The sequence below is a fragment of the Schistocerca gregaria genome, chromosome 2, assembly GCF_023897955.1.
Source record: "Schistocerca gregaria isolate iqSchGreg1 chromosome 2, iqSchGreg1.2, whole genome shotgun sequence".
Lineage (NCBI taxonomy): Eukaryota > Metazoa > Arthropoda > Insecta > Orthoptera > Acrididae > Schistocerca > Schistocerca gregaria.
The window spans coordinates 671,921,170-671,940,574 of record NC_064921.1 but is presented as its reverse complement, the minus strand read 5'-3'; the positions used below and the strand labels follow the sequence as shown (position 1 = coordinate 671,940,574).

At 38.6% G+C, this 19,405-nt stretch overlaps 1 protein-coding gene across 8 annotated transcripts in view; it reads left to right on the top strand.

Moving 5' to 3' along the window:
• LOC126334718 (transmembrane protein 94) overlaps positions 1 to 19,405 on the top strand; it is a 461,078-nt gene that overhangs the window by 74,420 nt on the left and 367,253 nt on the right. For all 8 annotated transcript variants that reach the window (XM_049997238.1, XM_049997237.1, XM_049997233.1 and 5 more), the window contains 5 exons: positions 605 to 731; positions 818 to 964; positions 1,054 to 1,190; positions 2,358 to 2,551; positions 12,668 to 12,919. In XM_049997238.1, the coding sequence (XP_049853195.1) occupies positions 616 to 731; positions 818 to 964; positions 1,054 to 1,190; positions 2,358 to 2,551; positions 12,668 to 12,919 (846 nt within the window). In that variant the 5' untranslated portion in view covers positions 605 to 615. The remainder of the gene's footprint in view (positions 1 to 604; positions 732 to 817; positions 965 to 1,053; positions 1,191 to 2,357; positions 2,552 to 12,667; positions 12,920 to 19,405) is intronic.

Genomic DNA, 19,405 nt, shown 5'->3' with positions numbered 1-19,405 from the left:
ATTCAAACAAGCACAACTCGGCTCTGGCTGCTTTGGCCAACTCTGGTCGGTGAATGAGACTGTGGTCATGTGTGTATGAGCTGTGCTTGTGTGTGTTTCTTATTTCCAAAGAAGACCTTTTGGCCAATTGCGTAAATGTTTAACAGTCTTTTCATAGTACTGGCTGTGGCTCAACGCCTCCTCCATGTGGTGAACAGCAATCTATCCTTTTCTCAATATTGGGAACAGTAAAATTGGTTATAGACACAAGCTCATGTTAAATTTACAGTGCCTAAACCCGTTTTTTATTTGAACACCCCATGGATATATCTTTATTGTTAGAAATTGATTCTGACAGATGTCGTATGTTTCAATGATTGTTAAAAATGCAGAGATGTATTTAATTAGGGTTTCCTGTGAGAAATCTATTGCAGAATTTTGGCTGAGATACCATAATTGAATTCGTGCTTGAATTTTTTTATATTTAAAATGTACATAGTGATGCTCATTAAAGTCAAAACACATAGTTGATGCAAATTTCGTATCGTAAGAGAAAAATTAGGAGTTTTTACATTTTTTATTAATTTTCAACCTTTTTATGTGTGTCCTCTTTTTTTTATTTTAGATCACTCTGACATGGATCATGAACCAGTTTACAGTAAAGAAGCCCTGTCCACAGCAGAGGCACTTACTCGCTTGCACCAAGATATAGAATCTGTTCTTAAGGAACATCAGTTGTGCCAGAAGAAAAGGTATTTAATCACTGTGTCTCATTAGTCCTTTTCATGAGTCTTAATCAGAGTTCAGTTGCAATAATTTTTTTGTTTGTTTTTTACAGGTTCAGTAACATATGGCATAAGCAATGGTTGAGAGATGCACTACACCATGAAAGCCGATACACCACCTTTTGTTGGACTTCTGCAGTTGCCATTCTTGCTTGCAGTTTTGCGCTGTTTTTTGCATATATTGTAGATAAAAGTGACAGGTACTACACAATAATTACACAGTATAACTTTTTATATTTATATTTATTTTATATCTCCAGGAGATTCTCATCTTAATATTTTTTTTTAGGTTATGCTGTCTACTCGCACAAGGAATACTGCTTCTTCTACTATTGGCGATCAATGTATATTTGGTTTTGAGAGAGAACAAATTGCGGCACTCTGAAATGACTACAAGAATTCTTGAAATTCTTCATCAGTTAAAAGGTTTTTTTTGTCATTAATGTTACAATATTTTGGAAGTATAATTTACAGCAGCATAATGTTATTTCAAGCATAACTAATCATATTTTTCAATTATTGACAATGTAACGTAAATGGATAGATAAAAAATCAATTCACCAAGTGGCTTCAGGGGAACCCACACACACAAAAGGGTTTAACTTTTACAAGCTTTTGGAGCCAGTGGCTCCTCCTCCTGGCAGAAGAGTTGAAGGGGAAGGTAGAGGGGTGAAGGAAAAGGTCAGGAGAGATTCAGAGATAGGGGTACAGTTCAGAAAAGTCAACCAAAACCCTGGGTCAGGGGAGAATTACCGGATGGGATGAGAAGGAAAGACAGAGTGTTTTGGAATACTGCTTGCTTCTGAGACACTGTTTCTCATTCGAACACACAATGTTGCTTGGTTACGAAGACACATCAAGAGCTGACTGTAGAACACTGGAAGTATGTTATCTGATCTGATGAATATTGTTGCTGCCTGTATATGAAAATATTCAGTGTGAACTACAATAAGCCTCCAGGGAAGGTAGGTGTGTGCGTGTGTGTGAGGCAGAGAGAGAGGGGGTGGGGATTGCATGATGACCACTGTGCTCAAGGAATTGTGCAAGCTACAGTAGGTTAGGTTATGTGGTAGGACACTGATGTCCTCTAATTCCAGATACTTGTTCAGCACATGTCACAGCAAGTCAGAACTGTGAAGATGATTTGTGAATGTTTAAAACACTATTATGATGAAAGTATTTGATGCTTTCTTATCTTTCTTATCTCTCTCTCGTATGTACATGCATATGGTGTGTGCCTCTCAGTGCTGTCATCCACATTTTTCTGGTATTTTGTCAAGAAACTTTAATTTTTTCTCATCAAGACTGAATGTTTTAGTGCCTATTTTATGAAGAATATAGCAGTTAGTTTTAGCAGTAATATGTATTTACAAATACAGTGTGTGATAGCAAAATTGCCTGTTTGGGTTGTGAACAACTTCAATGTACATTAGCCATTGAAAGTTTTGAAGTGATAAGAGGTTCCGAAATCAGTGTATGAATTTGTTTTATGAAAAGAAATATTTATGTCACTCTTAATGTTTTCTTTAGTCATAATGAAACTGTAAAAATCAGGGCAGAAATACATTTTTTTTAAATGGACAATTTGACCAGATGCTTCGGAGACGTGTCAGTGGTATCCAGAAAATTACCCACACTTGTGCTCACCAGTCTCACCTTGCATTACTCTGCAATGGACTTATCGTGATGGAAAACTGGTGAACTTGCCATGGGCACTCCTTGTGCGTGATGATATTGTCGTCATCAGACCTGGACAACAGGCTCCTGGGCGCTGTTCTCCGCTCAGTGTAAGTCTTCATGCTAATTGCATTTATAAGCAGATATACTTCATATGGTAAAAAATGTGAGCTTGACTATATTGTGTATTAAATGACTGCCATCCAGTTTCTTAATACGTCTATCATTCAGTCTTTACTGTCATTTACCATTTATCTGTATACCTGTTCAAAGATTATTCAATTTTATATTGTTTCAGTGAAAGAGATCTGCTTTTCTTTTGACCAGCTCTTATCATTTTGTTGCTGTTAATGCGATCATGTGTGCTCTGGCAATTAGCGATGTCAACAGTTTTCAGTACAGACTCCTCCGTTCACTAATTTAGAATTCTGAAGGTCATAAACATTTTTAAGCTTTCCACGCATTACGAAATTGAAATCAGACATCCAGCTGTCAATCCTTTTTTTCCACAATTCAATGCAAATTTTGATATTTTCAGCTCACTTTAAGACCCGCTGTCCACGTTACAAGATATCAGACAATCTATACATCTCAAAGCAGTTTTTGGTGATATTTAAGCACAATTATTTTGAATAGTGTTGTACATTATGCAGACTGAAAGCTACATCAGCGAGGAAAAATATGACACTCGTCTGTCTCAAGTATTATTATTATTGTTATTATTATTATTATTATTATTATTATTATTATTCATGGCGGTGTTTTCCAAACAACATGAAAACTTTCAAAATGTGAATAATTTAGGGAGTAAAGGAGGCAACTCACCAAATTGCTGAAGTGTTGAGTCACAGACAGGCACACAGAAAAGAATGACAACTTCAAACATACAATGCCTCTGCACGCGCGCGGTCTGGTCTCGGCAGTCTGGTGTGTGTGTGTGTTTGTGTGTGTGTGTGTGTGTGTGTGTGTGTGTGTGTGTGTGTGTGTGTGTGTGAGAGTGAGAGAGAGAGAGAGAGAGAGAGAGAGAGAGAGAGAGAGAGAGAGAGAGAGATTTCTGCCATAACCTTCCTTGTCATATATATAAAGCTTTAAAATGCTATTCATCTACTGTTGGAATCCCCAGGCTCAAAAATTTATTTATATATAGTGTGATGAAGTTTTGTTCATGAAACTATTTCTGGGAAGTCTCAAAAGGGTACAGAAAAAGCATAAAAATTGCTAAGTGACTCTCCTCAAGTTTGTTAAAAATTTTAATAAGAAGTTTTGACCAATGACAAATAATAAAATTTTGTGTACAGTATGGGACTTGATGATGATCCGGGGAGCAGGTATCAAAACAGAAAGATGCTCCTTACCTTTATTTGAATGTTGTTTTATCTTTTCAAAGCAAATTGAGTCACAGATATTTAATGTGATGGTAAAGTGCTTCATTTTTAATTTTGAGAAATTGAAATTGTATCACAGAAATTCTCTGTCTTTTATAGTATTCTGTTAAGTATTTTTGTCCATTATTACTACCATTCCTTTTGACAACATGAAAGGACCCTTTTCCTGATACTGAGAATGATATTCTGAATGCAATCACCAATAATAGTGAAATCCATTATCTATATGACTTGTAGTTTTTGGATATATGTTTGTTAAGCTATTCCAGTTTTGTGATTTTATCATAACAATTCACTTTGTAATGACAAAAGGTATTTAAAACTCGTGACAGCTAATTATGTTTATACTAGTGAACCTGGCAAAACTTTACAATTGCTAAATATGTAGGGGAATCCTTCTCACCCCTCTCTCCCTCCATTTCCTGCTCCCTCTCTCTGGACATCTGCTCCTCCCCCTCCCCCCTGTCCATTTCTTCCTTGTTGCTCCTACTTCCCTCCACCTAGCCCTCAATTCTCCTTCCCTCTCCCTGTGTGCATCCCTCCCTCCCCCCCCCCCCCCCCCCCCCATTCCCGTACATCCATCTCCTCTCGTCTACCCCTTTCTCTGACTGTCAGACTTGTTTATTGTTATTGACAATGAAACATGGATTGCGAAGTGAAGTCACTTAAAATCAGTGGGTAATTTGGTTGGCATCATTGATACATGGGGTGTAAGAGACCACTCCTGCCACTGTATCTGTGAGGGTAGTAGCTTAAATCACAGGAGGAATCAGAAAGTTTTAAAAAATTCAGATTCCATGTTGTTGTTGTTGTTGTTGTTGTCGTCTTCAGTCCTGAGACTGGTTTGATGCAGATCTCCATGCTATTCTATCCTGTGCAAGCTTCTTCATCTCCCAGTACTTACTGCAACCTATATCCTTCTGAATCTGCTTAGTGTATTCATCTCTTGGTCTCCCTCTACGATTTTTACCCTCCACGCTGCCCTCCAATGCTAAATTTATGATCCCTTGATGCCTCAGAACATGTCCTACCAACCGGTGCCTCCTTCTTGTCAAGTTGAGCCACAAACTCCTCTTCTCCCCAATTCTATTCAATACCTCCTCATTAGTTATGTGATCTACCCATGTAATATTCAGCATTCTTCTGTAGCACCACATTCTCGAAAGCTTCTATTCTCTTCTTGTCCAAACTATTTATCGTCCATGTTTCACTTCCATACATGGCTACACTCCATACAAATACTTTCAGAAACGACTTCCTGACACTTAAATCTATACTCATGTTAACAAATTTCTCTTCTTCAGAAACGCTTTCCTTGCCATTGCCAGTCTACATTTTATATCCTCTCTACTTCGACCATCATCAGTTATTTTGCTCCCCAAATAGCAAAACTCTTTCACTACTTTAAGTATCTTATTTCCTAATCTAATTCCCTCAGCATCACCTGACTTAATTCGACTACATTCCATTATCCTCGTTTTGCCTTTGTTGATGTTCATCTTATATCCTCCTTTCAAGACACTGTCCATTCTGTTCAGCTGCTCTTCCAAGTCCTTTGCTGTCTCTGACAGAATTACAATGTCATTGGCGAACCTCAGCACTTTTGTTTCTTCTCCATGGACATTAATACCTACTCCAAATTTTTCTTTTGTTTCCTTTACTGCTTGTTCAATATACAGATTGAATAACATTGGGGAGAGGCTACAACCCTGTCTCACTCCCTTCCCAACTGCTGCTTCCCTTTCATGCCCCTCGACTCTTATAACTGCCATCTTGTTTCTGTACAAATTGAAAATAGCCTTTCGCTCACTGTATTTTACCCCTGCCACCTTTAGAATTTGAATGAGACTATTCCAGTCAACATTGTCAAAAGCTTTCTGTAAGTCTACAAATGCTAGAAATGTAGGTTTGCCTTTCCTTAATCTATTTTCTAAGATAAGTCATAGGGTCAGTATTGCCTCACATGTTCCAACATTTCTGAGGAATCCAAAGTGATATTCGCCAAGGTCGGCTTCTACCAGTTTTTCCATTCGTCTATAAAGAATTCGCGTTAGTATTTTGCAGCTGTGACTTATTAAACTGATAGTTCTGTAATTTTCACATCTGTCAACACCTGCTTTCTTTGGGATTGGAATTATTATATTCTTCTTGAAGTCTGAGTGTTATTTCGCCTGTCTCATACATCTTGCTCACCAGATGGTAGAGTTTTGTCAGGACTGGCTATCCCAAGGCCGTCAGTAGTCCTAATGGAATATTGTCTACTCCGGGGGCCTTGTTTCGACTCAGGTCTTTCAGTGCTCTGTCAAACTCTTCACGCAGTATCATATCTCCCATTTCATTTTCATCTACATCCTCTTCCATTTCCATAATATTGTCCTCAAGTACATCGCCCATGTATAGACCCTCTGTATACTCCTTCCACCTTTCTGCTTTCCCTTCTTTGCTTAGAACTGGGTTTCCATCTGAGCTTTTGATATTCAAACAAGTGGCCCTCTTTCCTCCAAAGGTCTGTTTAATTTTCCTGTAGGCAGTATCTATTTTACCCCTAGTGAGATAAGTCTCTACATCCTTACATTTGTCCTCTAGCCATCCCTGCTTAGTCATTTTGCACTTCCTGTCAATCTCATTTTTGAGACGTTTGCATTCCCTTTTTCCTGCTTCATTTACTGCGTTTTTATATTTTCTCCTTTCATCATTTAAATTCAATATTCCTCTGTTACCCAAGGATTTCTACTAGCCCTCGTCTTTTTACCTACTTGGTCCTCTGCTGCCTTCACTACTTCATCCCTCATAGCTACCTATTCTTCTTCTACTGTATTTCTTTCCGCCATTCCTGTGAATTGTTCCTTTATGCTCTCCCTGAAACTCTGTACAACCTCTGGTTCTTTCAGTTTATCCAGGTCCTATCTCATTAAATTCCCACCTTTTTGCAGTTTCTTCAGTTTTAATCTACAGTTCATAATCAATAGATTGTGGTCAGAGTCCACATCTGCCCCTGGAAATATCTTACAATCTAAAACCTAGTTCCTAAATCTCTGTCTTACTATTATATAATCTATCTGATACCTTGTAGTATCTCCAGGGTTCTTCCATGTATACAACCTTCTTTTATGATTCTTGAACCAAGTGTTAGCTTTGATTAAGTTATGCTCTGTGCAAAATTCCTTTCTTTTCTCTCCCCCAATCCATATTCACACATACTATGTTTCCTTCTCTCCCTTTTCCTACTGTTGAATTCCAGTCACTCATGACTATTAAATTTTCATCTCCCTGCACTACCTGAATAATTTTTTTTTTTTCTCATCATACATTTCATCAATTTCTTATCATCTGCAGAGCTAGTTGGCATATAAACGTGTACTACTGTAGTAGGCATGGGCTTCGTGTCTATCTTGGCCACAATAAAGCGTTCACTATGCTGTTGGTAGTAGCTTACCCGCACTCCTATTTTTTTTATTCATTATTAAACCTACTCTTGCATTACCCCTATTTGATTTTGTATTTATAACCCTGTATTCACCTGACCATATGTCTTGTTCTTCCTGCCGCTGAACTTCACTAATTCCCACTATATCTAACTTCAACCTATCCATTTCCATTTTTAAATTTTCTAACCTACCTGCCCGATTAAGGTATCTGACATTCCACGCTCCGATCCGTAGAACGCCAGTTTTCTTTCTCGTGATAACGACGCCCTCTTGAGTAGTCCCTGCCCGGAGTTCCGCACTCGAACACGCTTGTGTGTGTGTGCGAGTGTATACCTGTCCCTTTTTCCCCCCAAGGTAAGTCTTTCCGCTCCTGGGACTGGAATGACTCCTTACCCTCTCCCATAAAACCCACATCCTTTCATCTTCCCGTCTCCTTCCCTTTTTCCTGATGAAGCAATTGTGGGTTGCGAAAGCGTCAAATTTGTGAGTGTGTTTGTGTTTGTTATTGTCTCTATCAACGTACCAACGGTTTCGTTTGGTAAGTTACAGAATCTTTGTTTTTAGATATATTTTTCCCACGTGGAATGTTTCCCTCTATTACATATATACCAAGAGAACAGACACCACACATATAATAATAATTGAAGAAGGAAGAAAATATGAAAAAAAGAAGTAGGCAAAAATGGGTACAGTCATCTTAAAAATAAGAATGATAGATTCTGCCTATCTTTTCAGGAACATTTATCTTGCTATTGCCAGTATGCATTTGATGTCCTCTCTACATTGACCATCATCACTGATGTTGTTCTACATCATGTAATGTAACCATAGTATTTGCTACTCAAGCAATACAACTGATCTACTATTTTTTTGTTTACTTCATAATCTGATTACCTCACCATTACCTGATTCAATTTGACTCTGTTTTTGTTGGTGTCCACCTTATAACGTCCTTCTAAGACACTATCCAATCCATTCATCTGCTTTGCCAAGTCACTTGCCATGTCTATCAGAATTACCCTGTCAGTGGCAAATATCAGAATCGTAATTACTTCCCCACAATCTTTAATATCTTTCTTTTCCAAATTTGTGATTGGTTTCTTTCATAGCTTCCTCAGTCCACAGATTCAGCAACATCAGGGATAGACTACAACCCAGTCTCACTTCCCTTTAATGTCCTACAACTCTTACAGTAGTGGTTAGATGTCTGCACAGTCTTAGATAACCTTTCATCACCATATTTTATCCGTGCTACCTTCAGAATTTCAGTAAATGTATCCCAGTTAACATTATCAAAAGTTTTCTCTAAATCTAAAATGCTATTGACATAGGTTTACCTCTGCAATCTATCTTTTGGAAATAAGTTTGTGGATTTCATATATTCTCTGTTAAAAGTATGGTGATAAAGAGAAATTTTTGCTGTGGAGTCCGCAAATAACAGAGACAACTATTGAAAAGTGCTACAATTGTGTACGAAGTCTGCTCAGAAAATCCCAGAAAATTCATAATTTCATGCCAGTAGTGCATTGGAGCAAAATGCGGTTGGCATCCCTGCACACGTCTGTGTTTAATGTGTAACTGCCAGAAGTTTCATTGTTATATGTGTTAGTTATTGTTCAGTGTTGTACTGAGTAGAATGTTGTGTCGCACAGTTTGCGAATTTTGAGGCAGAGCTAGAGCAGCAATACATCTGCATTAAATTTTGCATGAAACTCTACAGAGAAACATCAAATGATGCAGGAAGCCTACAGTGATAAGTGCTTAAGCTGTAGCCTGTGTTACAAATTATTCACACGGTTTAAAAATGGCCAACGACACATGCATAAGGAACGTCAACAAAATTGTGCAGGCCAATTGAAGACTGACAATTTGGAGATTGCAAAAGAGTGTAACATTTCAGTTGGCTCATGTCATGAAATCCTGACACAGTATCTTGGAATGCATCATGTTGCTGCCAAGTTTGTCTCACAGCTCCAGACTCAAGACCAAAAAGACCTTCGCCTCGCAATCGGCAGAGAGCATTTCGAACACACAGATTAGAACAAGAGGTGTTTTGAAAGAATCATAACTGGTGATGAGACATGGGTCTGTGGTTATGATGCTGAGACCAAGGTTCAGTTTTCACAATAGGCCAGAAAGGGTTTCCCAAGACCAAAAAAAGCTCGTCAGGTCAGGAAATGTCAAAGCCATGCTGGTAGTTTTCTTGGATTTTGAAGGGTTAGTTCATCATGAATTCGAGTCACAGGGACAAACTGTTAATTGATGGAACTACTGGGACATGTTGCTATGCCTGCAAGAAAATGTGAGAAGGAAATGGCCTGAAATGTTGCGAGATAATGTGTGCCTCTTGCGTCATGATCATGCACCCGCACATTTGTCGCTGTTGGTGTGTGACTATTGCACAAAAAAACAAAATCACTGGCTTTCTTCATCCTCCATACTCTCCAGACCTGGGCCCTGTGTAGATTTTTTTTTAATTTCCAAAGTTGGAAACTCCATTGAAAGGACGAAGATTTGCGTTGATAAACAAGACAAAAGAAAATTTGCAAACATCGCTTCACGCGGTTGACAAGAGGCATACAAAGACTGCTTCCGGAAGTGGAAAACTACATTTTTTGAAGTTTACGTATTCTGTGATTGGAAAATAAATCAACTGTATATAGGTCAAGGCAGTGGTTGTGTCTTAGCAATGTGAATTTCACCCTACTTCTTTGTGTTTGTTGACAAATCTATTTCAAGAACATGACCAGTAGGATAGATATTCGGTAAATGTTTGGGCAGTAACCCTGTAATGATAACTGAAGTTAGTAAATGGGCAGACATACAGTGGAAAATGGCTGTAACAACATTCAAAGGACCATGAAAATTATGTTGTTATAAATGAACATTGTTGTAACCAAGGTTCATATTTTAAGTCTGTTGTGGTGCCAAAAGGAAAAGAACAAATTTATTTAGCCTTGTTTTATTTTATATACAGTATTCACTCTAAACCTTACAAGAATACAGTATAAAAAGCATGATGTTGAGTACTCACCTAACTTCTTTATTTAGGAGTGAAGTAACCAGTCTTTTTACTCGGCTGTCTATTTACACAATAAACACTTTCTAAACTACATTCTATGTTTGTTACTTCATCTGCAATTTCCCTGCTCCCTCCCATAGTTTCACAGAAAATGTTCACAGTTCTAATGGCTTCTAAAGTGCCACTCATAGTAGGGTTGGGCACTTTATTCCTTTCTTCTTCCTCTTCTTCTTCATTTCCCTCTCTCAGTTCATGGTCACTTTGGGCCTGACTCTTCACTTCATATGCAATTTTGTCTTCAGTTTGGGCTTAGGTTGTACAAGGTTGTCGTCTATTGCTGCATACATTTCATAGTGGCATTGATTGAGAATATCACAGTTGATTTGTGGCAGTGGTACAGATAGTGGCAGATTGTTAGTGTCTGTCATCGAATGTGTCTCCATTTTCGACGACATTTTTTCCTTCAGTTGTGATTTCCATATGGCAGAAACTGTTCTTGATTGTTTGGCTGTGACCCGGCTCCATGCTTTGGTAATGCATGTGAACACGTCCAGCAGTGTAACAGAATAATCCTGCTTTCTCTTAGTGCATTGTAACATTTTCAGTAATATGAGCTTACGATAGGGGCATTTCAGACTCCTAATTACTCCTTGGTCCATGGGCTGCAATAATCTTGGTGTATTTGCAGGCAGAAAAACAAGCTGAATATTCTCCAGATCAGAGAGTGCATAATGTGCTGAATAGTTGTCAACAAGAACCTGTATCTTCCTTTTCTGACTTCTAAGCTCCCGATCCCAACGCCTTATTTCAGCTTCAAAGGGTTCGGAGGTCATCCAGGATTTCTTATTAGCATTTTTGTGCATTGGTAGATTTTTTACATGCTTAAACACCTAGGATTTTTTGGTTTACCTATCACGAACAATTTTGTCTTCTCTGTTCCATGTGTTAGCACAGAACTGTTACTTGTTTTTTAGATAACATACCACCAAAATATTTTTTTTCTCTTGAATGTCGGAGTTGTCAGGAGTCAGACTGGCGTTTCCTTTAGAAAGATGCATTAAATGTGTTGCAGTCTGCATATCCTTCATGAATTGTAGGCCACACAGTAGTGAGCCATTGTTGGATTGTTTCAGTATTCACATTGTTGGCTTCACTGCTCACTTTGTCAAAAGTAATGCCATGAGATTCCTTGAATCTGTCAATCCAGCCACTGCTGCACACAAAACCCTCATCTTTTAATTTTGTGGTACATTCTTTTGCTTTCACCGTAAGGAGGGGTCCACTAGTGGGTATATTGTTGCTTCTGATTTGCTGAAACCACTTAAGCAGCACTTCATTCACATTGCTACATTAAGCTTTTCGTAATCTCTTACTTTTAGATTCATTTTGTTCAAATACAGTAACAATTTTATTCTTGTTCTTCCAAATTGTCAGGACTGCGGAATTTGTGAGGCCAAATTGATGACACACATCAACCTTTTTATTTATTTTTTTTATTTTTTAGCTACAGTCCCAGTTTCATGAGTCACTTTCACTTTTTCTTCCATTTTTAAAATTTTTCTTTTACTGACCATGCGGTTCTAAAATGCATGCACTTCATAGCAAATCATTATGGAAACTTACGTCACGTGTACTGTTGACAAGTTCTGTGACTGTCACCACTACTGTAGTATGAGTGCACTACAGTAACAATGAGGTGAGCAGTCTGCACCGCACCTGTTCTTGATGGAAGCACACAGAGAAGAATATGTCAGTTTGCCATATTACAACAACATATTTCCTTCTACATTACATTGATTCTTGGAAAATCTTGTTGCTAACTGAGGCTTAAAATGGCGTTATATACGGGGTACACATGTATACCTTTGTCTTATTAAGCATGCATGAGAACTATGTTCCTTACAAGGAATATGGCTGTACCACATCAAACACTATACTATAGCCAAGTTGTCATTGTAATGGGTGTCGTTATAAGGAAGTTCAACTGTGTTTATAATTTCTGCAAGTGAAATTCTCTTATCACTGCCAGATACATTGAAAGGATATTGTAAACACATGTGGGAATTCTGCTGCATTACAGTCTAGCTGCCATAAAGTGAAGTCGCACTTTTCTGTAAAAAAAGTGATTTGAGAAAACTATACTTTAAAATTTTATTTGTATTTCCATCATTTTACAGGTACTAAACTAATTGTTGCAGTAAAAATTCATTCTTGTTTTTTGTACATTAGCAAAAGGTAAAATGTATGACCTTTAAATTTAATTAGTGTCAGCGTTGCACTTTAAGGTACTATCTCACTGCACTACTTAGTAGCTTAGTGTATGAATGAATTAATAGCAATATGGCACTTAGAGGCTCTATCTCTTCTATATAGATGGTTACCATGTTCCAGGATCCAGATGCACCGGAGCTTGATGCACATCAGTTTTATAGTCCACACAATGACAGAGATCCTCCTCCAAGCACACCCGTAGCAAGGAATCCACTATCAAATAAATACTATATAATGCGTGAAACACCATATTTGAGAAATCTAAAGCTTGTGCTGGACCGTTCACTTGACAGACCTGTAACTCGTTTCAATCAGTATCGTTATTTGCTCACAATATCATTTTATGAACGGAGGCTGCTACCTGCCATGTTGGTAAGTTTTCTCATATGCTTTTTCACATGTGCTTCATAATATAAATTGATTTTTGTTTGTGTCAAATAAATGAAATTGCCATTTAAAAGTCTAATTTCCGGCAAAAATTGAAACAGTAACATGACCTCATTGAATACATTCTCTAATTGAGGGATTTATATTGCACCATTAATCTTATATTCCTCCCCCCATGAACCATGGACCTTGCCGTTGGTGGGGAGGCTTGCGTGCCTCAGCAATACAGATAGCCGTACCGTAGGTGCAACCACAACAGAGGGGTATCTGTTGAGAGGCCAGACAAACGTGTGGTTCCTGAAGAGGGGTAGCAGCCTTTTCAGTAGTTGCAAGGGCAACAGTCTGGATGATTGACTGATCTGGCCTTGTAGCAATAACCAAAATGGCCTTGCTGTACTGGTACTGCGAACGGCTGAAAGCAAGGGGAAACTACGGCCGTAATTTTTCCCGAGGGCATGCAGCTTTACTGTATGATTAAATGATGATGGCGTCCTCTTGGGTAAAATATTCTGGAGGTAAAATAGTCCCCCATTCGGATCTTCGGGCGGGGACTACTCAAGAGGATGTCGTTATCAGCAGAAAGAAAACTGGCGTTCTACGGATCGGAGTGTGGAATGTCAGATCCCTTAATCGGGCAGGTAGGTTAGAAAATTTAAAAAGGGAAATGGATAGGTTAAAGTTAGATATAGTGGGAATTAGTGAAGTTCGGTGGCAGGAGGAACAAGACTTCTGGTCAGGTGACTACAGGGTTATAAACACAAAATCAAATAGGGGTAATGCAGGAGTAGGTTTAATAATGAATAGGAAAATAGGAATGCGGGTAAACTACTACCAACAGCATAGTGAACGCATTATTGTGGCCAAGATAGATACGAAGCCCACACCTACTACAGTAGTACAAGTTTATATGCCAACTATCTTTGCAGATGACGAAGAAATTGAAGAAATGTATAATGAAATAAAAGAAATTATTCAGATAGTGAAGGGTGACGATAATTTAATAGTCATGGGTGACTGGAATTCGGCAGTAGGAAAAGGGAGAGAAGGAAACGTAGTAGGTGAATATGGATTGGGGCTAAGGAATGAAAGAGGAACCCGCCTGGTAGAATTTTGCACAGAGCATAACTTAATCATAGCTAATACTTGGTTTAAGAATCATGAAAGAAGGTTGTATACATGGAAGAACCCTGGAGATACTAAAAGGTATCAGATAGATTATATAATGGTAAGACAGAGATTTAGGAACCAGGTTTTAAATTGTAAGACATTCCCAGGGGCAGATGTGGACTCTGATCACAATCTATTGGTTATGACCTGTAGATTAAAACTGAAGAAACTGCAAAAAGGTGGGAATTTAAGGAGATGGGACCTGGATAAAATGAAAGAACCAGAGGTTGTACAGAGTTTCAGAGAGAGCATAAGGGAAAAATTGACAGGAATGGGGGAGAGAAATACAGTAGAAGAAGAATGGATAGCTTTGAGGGATGAAGTAGTGAAGGCAGCAGAGGATAAAGTAGGTAAAAAGACGAGGACTAGTAGAAATCCTTGGGTAACAGAAGAAATATTGAATTTAATTGATGAAAGGAGAAAATATAAAAATGCAGTAAATGAAGCAGGCAAAAAGGAATACAAACGTCTCAAAAATGAGATCGACAGGAAGTGCAAAATGGCTAAGCAGGGATGGCTAGAGGTACAAATGTAGGGATGTAGAGGCTTATCTCACTAGGGGTAAGATAGATACTGCCTACAGGAAAATTAAAGAGACCTTTGGAGAAAAGAGGACCACTTGTATGAATATCAAGAGCTCAGATGGAAACCCAGTTCTAACCAAAGAAGGGAAAGCAGAAAGGTGGAAGGAGTATATAGAGGGTCTATACAAGGGCGATGTACTTCAGGACAATATTACGGAAATGGAAGAGGATGTGGATGAAGATGAAATGGGAGATACGATACTGCATGAAGAGTTTGACAGAGTACAGAAAGACCTGAGCCGAAACAAGGCCCCCGGAGTAGACAACATTCCATTGGAACTGCTGACGGCATTGGGAGAGCCAGTCCTGACAAAACTCTACCATCTGGTGAACAAGATGTATGAAACAGGCGAAATACCCGCAGACTTCAAGAAGAAAACAATAATTCCAATCCCAAAGAAAGCAGGTGTTGACAGATGTGAAAATTACCGAACAATCAGTTTAATAAGCCACAGCTGCAAAATACTAACACGAATTCTTTACAGACGAATGGAAAAACTGGTAGAAGCCGACCTCGGGGAAGATCAGTTTGGATTCCGTAGAAACACTGGAACATGTGAGGCAATACTGACCTTAGGACTTATCTTAGAAAAAAGATTAAGAAAAGGCAAACCTATGTTTCTAGCATTTGTAGACTTAGAGAAAGCTTTTGACAATGTTGACTGGAATACTCTTTCAAATTCTAAAGGTGGCAGGGGTAAAATACAGTGAGCGAAAGGCTATTTACAATTTGTACAGAAAGCAGTTATAAGAGTCAAGGGACATGAAAGGGAAGCAGTTGTTGGGAAGGGAGTAAGACAGGGTTGTAGCCTCTCCCCGATGTTATTCAATCAGTATATTGAGAAGCAGTAAAGGAAACAAAAGAAAAATTCGGGGTAGGTATTAAAACCCATGGAGAGAAAAATAAAAAATTTGAGGTTCGCCAATGACATTGTAATTCTGTCAGAGACAGAAGGATGTAGGTTTCAGTAGGTACTGGGAGATGACGAAGCCTGCACAGGATAGAGTAGCATGGAGAGCTGCATCAAACCAGTCTCGGAACTGAAGACCACAACAACAACAACAACAACAACATTGCAACACAGGCAACTAAGGAACATTGACCTCTGTGCAGAGTAACAGACTCCTTCCATTTGTGTGTGTGTGTGTGTGTGTGTGTGTGTGTGTGTGTGTGTGTGTGTGAGTGAGGAGAGAGAGAGAGAGAGAGAGAGAGAGAGAGAGAGAGAGAGCATAATAGCTCGGGTTTTGATTGACGAAGTTTTTATTTATTTATTTGGGAGCGTTCGTGGAGCACTTCACACCTCAATAGCATCCAAGATCACATCAAAGTTTGTGATGGATGTAGAAAAAGACAGCACCATGCCATTCCCTTATGTCCTCATCTGCCAAAAATTCATCAGTATTTTTAGCCAATCTTTAAAAAGGAAAACCTCTCATACAGTCTGATATTTGCATGCTTTCAACCACAACTTCTTGGCCCAAACACATATTGTACTAAGGAATGTAATTTGTTGAGCAGAGGTCACCTCTGATGCCAAAAACTTGCCATAATAACTGAAACACTTGGTAAAAATCTTCCGTGAGACTGACTACAACAACCAACAAATATCGAAAACAGTTTTGGGAGATATCTGCAAGCAGGACACTACTGAGGAGGAGAGTGAGAAGCTTGCAACTTTATGATTTTGTAGTTCGTTGACAAGGAAGATCAGTCCTCAGACCTCCAGCTAAAAAAATGTTGTACTTCCCAGGGTTTCTGTGTTTGCACAATGCCGTGTTAGTGCAGATAGTAATACATTGGGCAAACGGCAAACTAATTGCAACAGTCCCAGATTGAACAAGTGAGAGGTTTGCAACTACACTATTTAGAGAGATCAGCAATAGCTGAATGTGTTTTGGAAAATGGTCACAGCATTGTATTTGACAAACCCTCTTATCATCACAAGAGGTAACAGTTTCTGGATAATTTAATAAACGAAGCTGCAGAGATCGAAATATCTAAAGCACTGTCAATAAAGCCAGCATATTGTAGCTGATTACAGTGTGTACCATTTGGCCAAAAGATTATGAATGTATCATCTTTCCACATGGTTGGAAGCTTGAGAAGAGTTTCTTCAACTCCTCATTGTTTTCAAACACAGATTTTTACATTAATTATCTTAGAGTCACAATAATTCTTCATCTGTAGAAAACAGATGTTATTTTAGCCACATATTTCCTTATGGAACCAAAACATACACTGGGTGATCAATAATTTTAAAAATATTGTCATCCTCCTCATCCTCTTCAGATACACATTTTTTCTGCATTTGATGGTAGTCAGTAGCTATGTTTTACATTTTATTCTTTATTGCTGGTATGGTCTACTCATGGTAATGTTTAAGTTTTGACTTAACAGAGTAGAGCATTCCATATTTGTAACATTTTACCATACGCTTTTTCTCCTTGTCTCGGATTAGAAGTAACCACTTACTGTATAGCCAAGGCATTGCATTCTACAGCCATATCATTGCTAAGTCTTTGGATCGTATCCTTCCTTAGAACCAACAAAAGAAGCAACCCCCCTCCCTCCCCCCACCTCCACGCAAACACACACAAAATTTAGCAGTGTTGGAACTCAGAGTAAATATAGTGAGAGTAAGAATGTGATATGTAATCATGGTGGAAATGGCAGTGTTGGGAGTGGGAGGAGGAATGAGAGAGGGAGTATGGATGGTTGTGGTGTGAGAGTGAAAGTGTAAATGTGAATGGGAGTGGAACTATGAAGTGAAGTCGGTGTGCAACTGCAGAGAAAGAGGTGCAAATTGTAGATGGCACAACAGTAAGCTGCCACATTAGAAACTGGAGCTATCTGAACTCAGATAGAAGGGAAGTTCAGTGCTTCAATAATTATCGATGAAAAGGTATGATAGAAAAATTAGTACTGCTGAAAGGATTCAGTGTCAACTATCCAACATCTGGGGGGGGGGGGGGGGCAGAATAACATCAGTAGTATAGAAGTTGGGTAAGAATGAACAGGAGAGGGTGAAAAATTAAAAAGGACAGTGTTGGATAGCAAATGGCCATCATTATAAAATCACAAATCAGTTCAGCAGCCTGGGCAGTTGTCGTCCCACCCTCTCCATAGAATAAAGCAAACATACATTTTAATAAAATGTTCAGAAGCATTCTATACTTGCTGTAGGAGGGAGAAGATGAAATTACAATAATACTGAAACTTAAATGATGTAAACAATGTAGTCAAAATTCTGCTAAGGATTGTTGACATACCAATGAGTCTATTGAACTGTATAGTCTAACAACATTAGTAAGGGAAAACTGTGGCTTATAATCTAAAACTACACAAATCCATATGGCAAATAAGAAATGGTGAACCGTTAACAAAGTAAATAACCCTACAATAATTTGTTATGTTTGTATTATGTGAAAAGTGTTTGAAAGATTTCTGGCACACCACTTCCTACCAGTACATACAGCTGAGATAATTGAAGTTTCACATAATACGATAACAAAAGTAAGTGTATATGTAGGTCTTACTAAATGGGAAGCTTCCTAAACCATGAAGGTAAGAGTTACAAGAAAATAATGGGCACAATCTTAACCATTGTGTGATATGTCACGTTTAATGTCAAATGGAACTGCTGAAATGGCAGTTATGGTACTTCCAGAACATTTATCATAGTTTCTACTGCATTGAGTCAAGAGGCACGGCCTAACAGTGTTGTCAGCTGGCACAACTATCCTGCAGTCATTTAAATTTAACAGTAGGGAGCCACGTGTAGAAGATAACGAGGCAGAGTTAATGAACTCATCCTCAGTAATGGCTGCCTTGCACGTGATGATGGAAGAGAGGGGAAAGAGGAGCAGCAGGACACCTTTATGTGTCTGTGCTTATCACATATACAACAGCTGTGTATGAGGCCATGCAGTTTCACCATTTAGTTCGTTGTTTGTAGAATATTGTTCATAGGCGGCAGGGAACATGTAATGATTCAAACTTTGCTCTGTTGCACTGGAAATTCGCTTTGTAGGCCTGATAAAGACTGGGTTTTCTTACCCCTGACAATGTACCTTCAGTATTCAATACAAATGCACTTCATCTTCACATTGTTAATCATGTTATCGTCAATATACATCATATCATTCTTCACTTTGCTGCTCTCTGAAGACAACAGGGGAATATCATTGCCTATCTCATGATATTAATGTAACTTCATGCATTGCATGTAGGCGCATGTCGTGTCGTGACTACAACTTCCAAATACATTAATCTTTCATAAACACATTTTATTGCAAGCACAGAGTTATCTAGTTCATCATAATCCTTTTTACTTTATGGAATAGGCTGCACAGTCTGTCTTGGCAAGCACGTTGTCCTTGGATGTCAGACACTTCTCTGGCCAGTGGGCTTGTAGTTCATGGTGATTCTAAGCAGACATTCTTATCCAGTTACGAGACAAAATGCATCTCATACCCCAACCATATAAGAAAAGAAAGGTACAAAGAAGATGAAGGGGTAAAATTTAATCCTTTCATTCTGCAGTCTGTTATGTCCCTAGCTTCCTAGCTTTTCTGCAACACAGGTGCTAGTTGAAGACTTATGGCTGTCTGCACTTGGAGCCGTTAGTCATCTGTTTCCACCTGTGATTGGATAGGCACTATCAGGATTTAGGAATATTTTGGCATGTGGCTTCCCTTTTCTATGCACAGATGTTGGCGC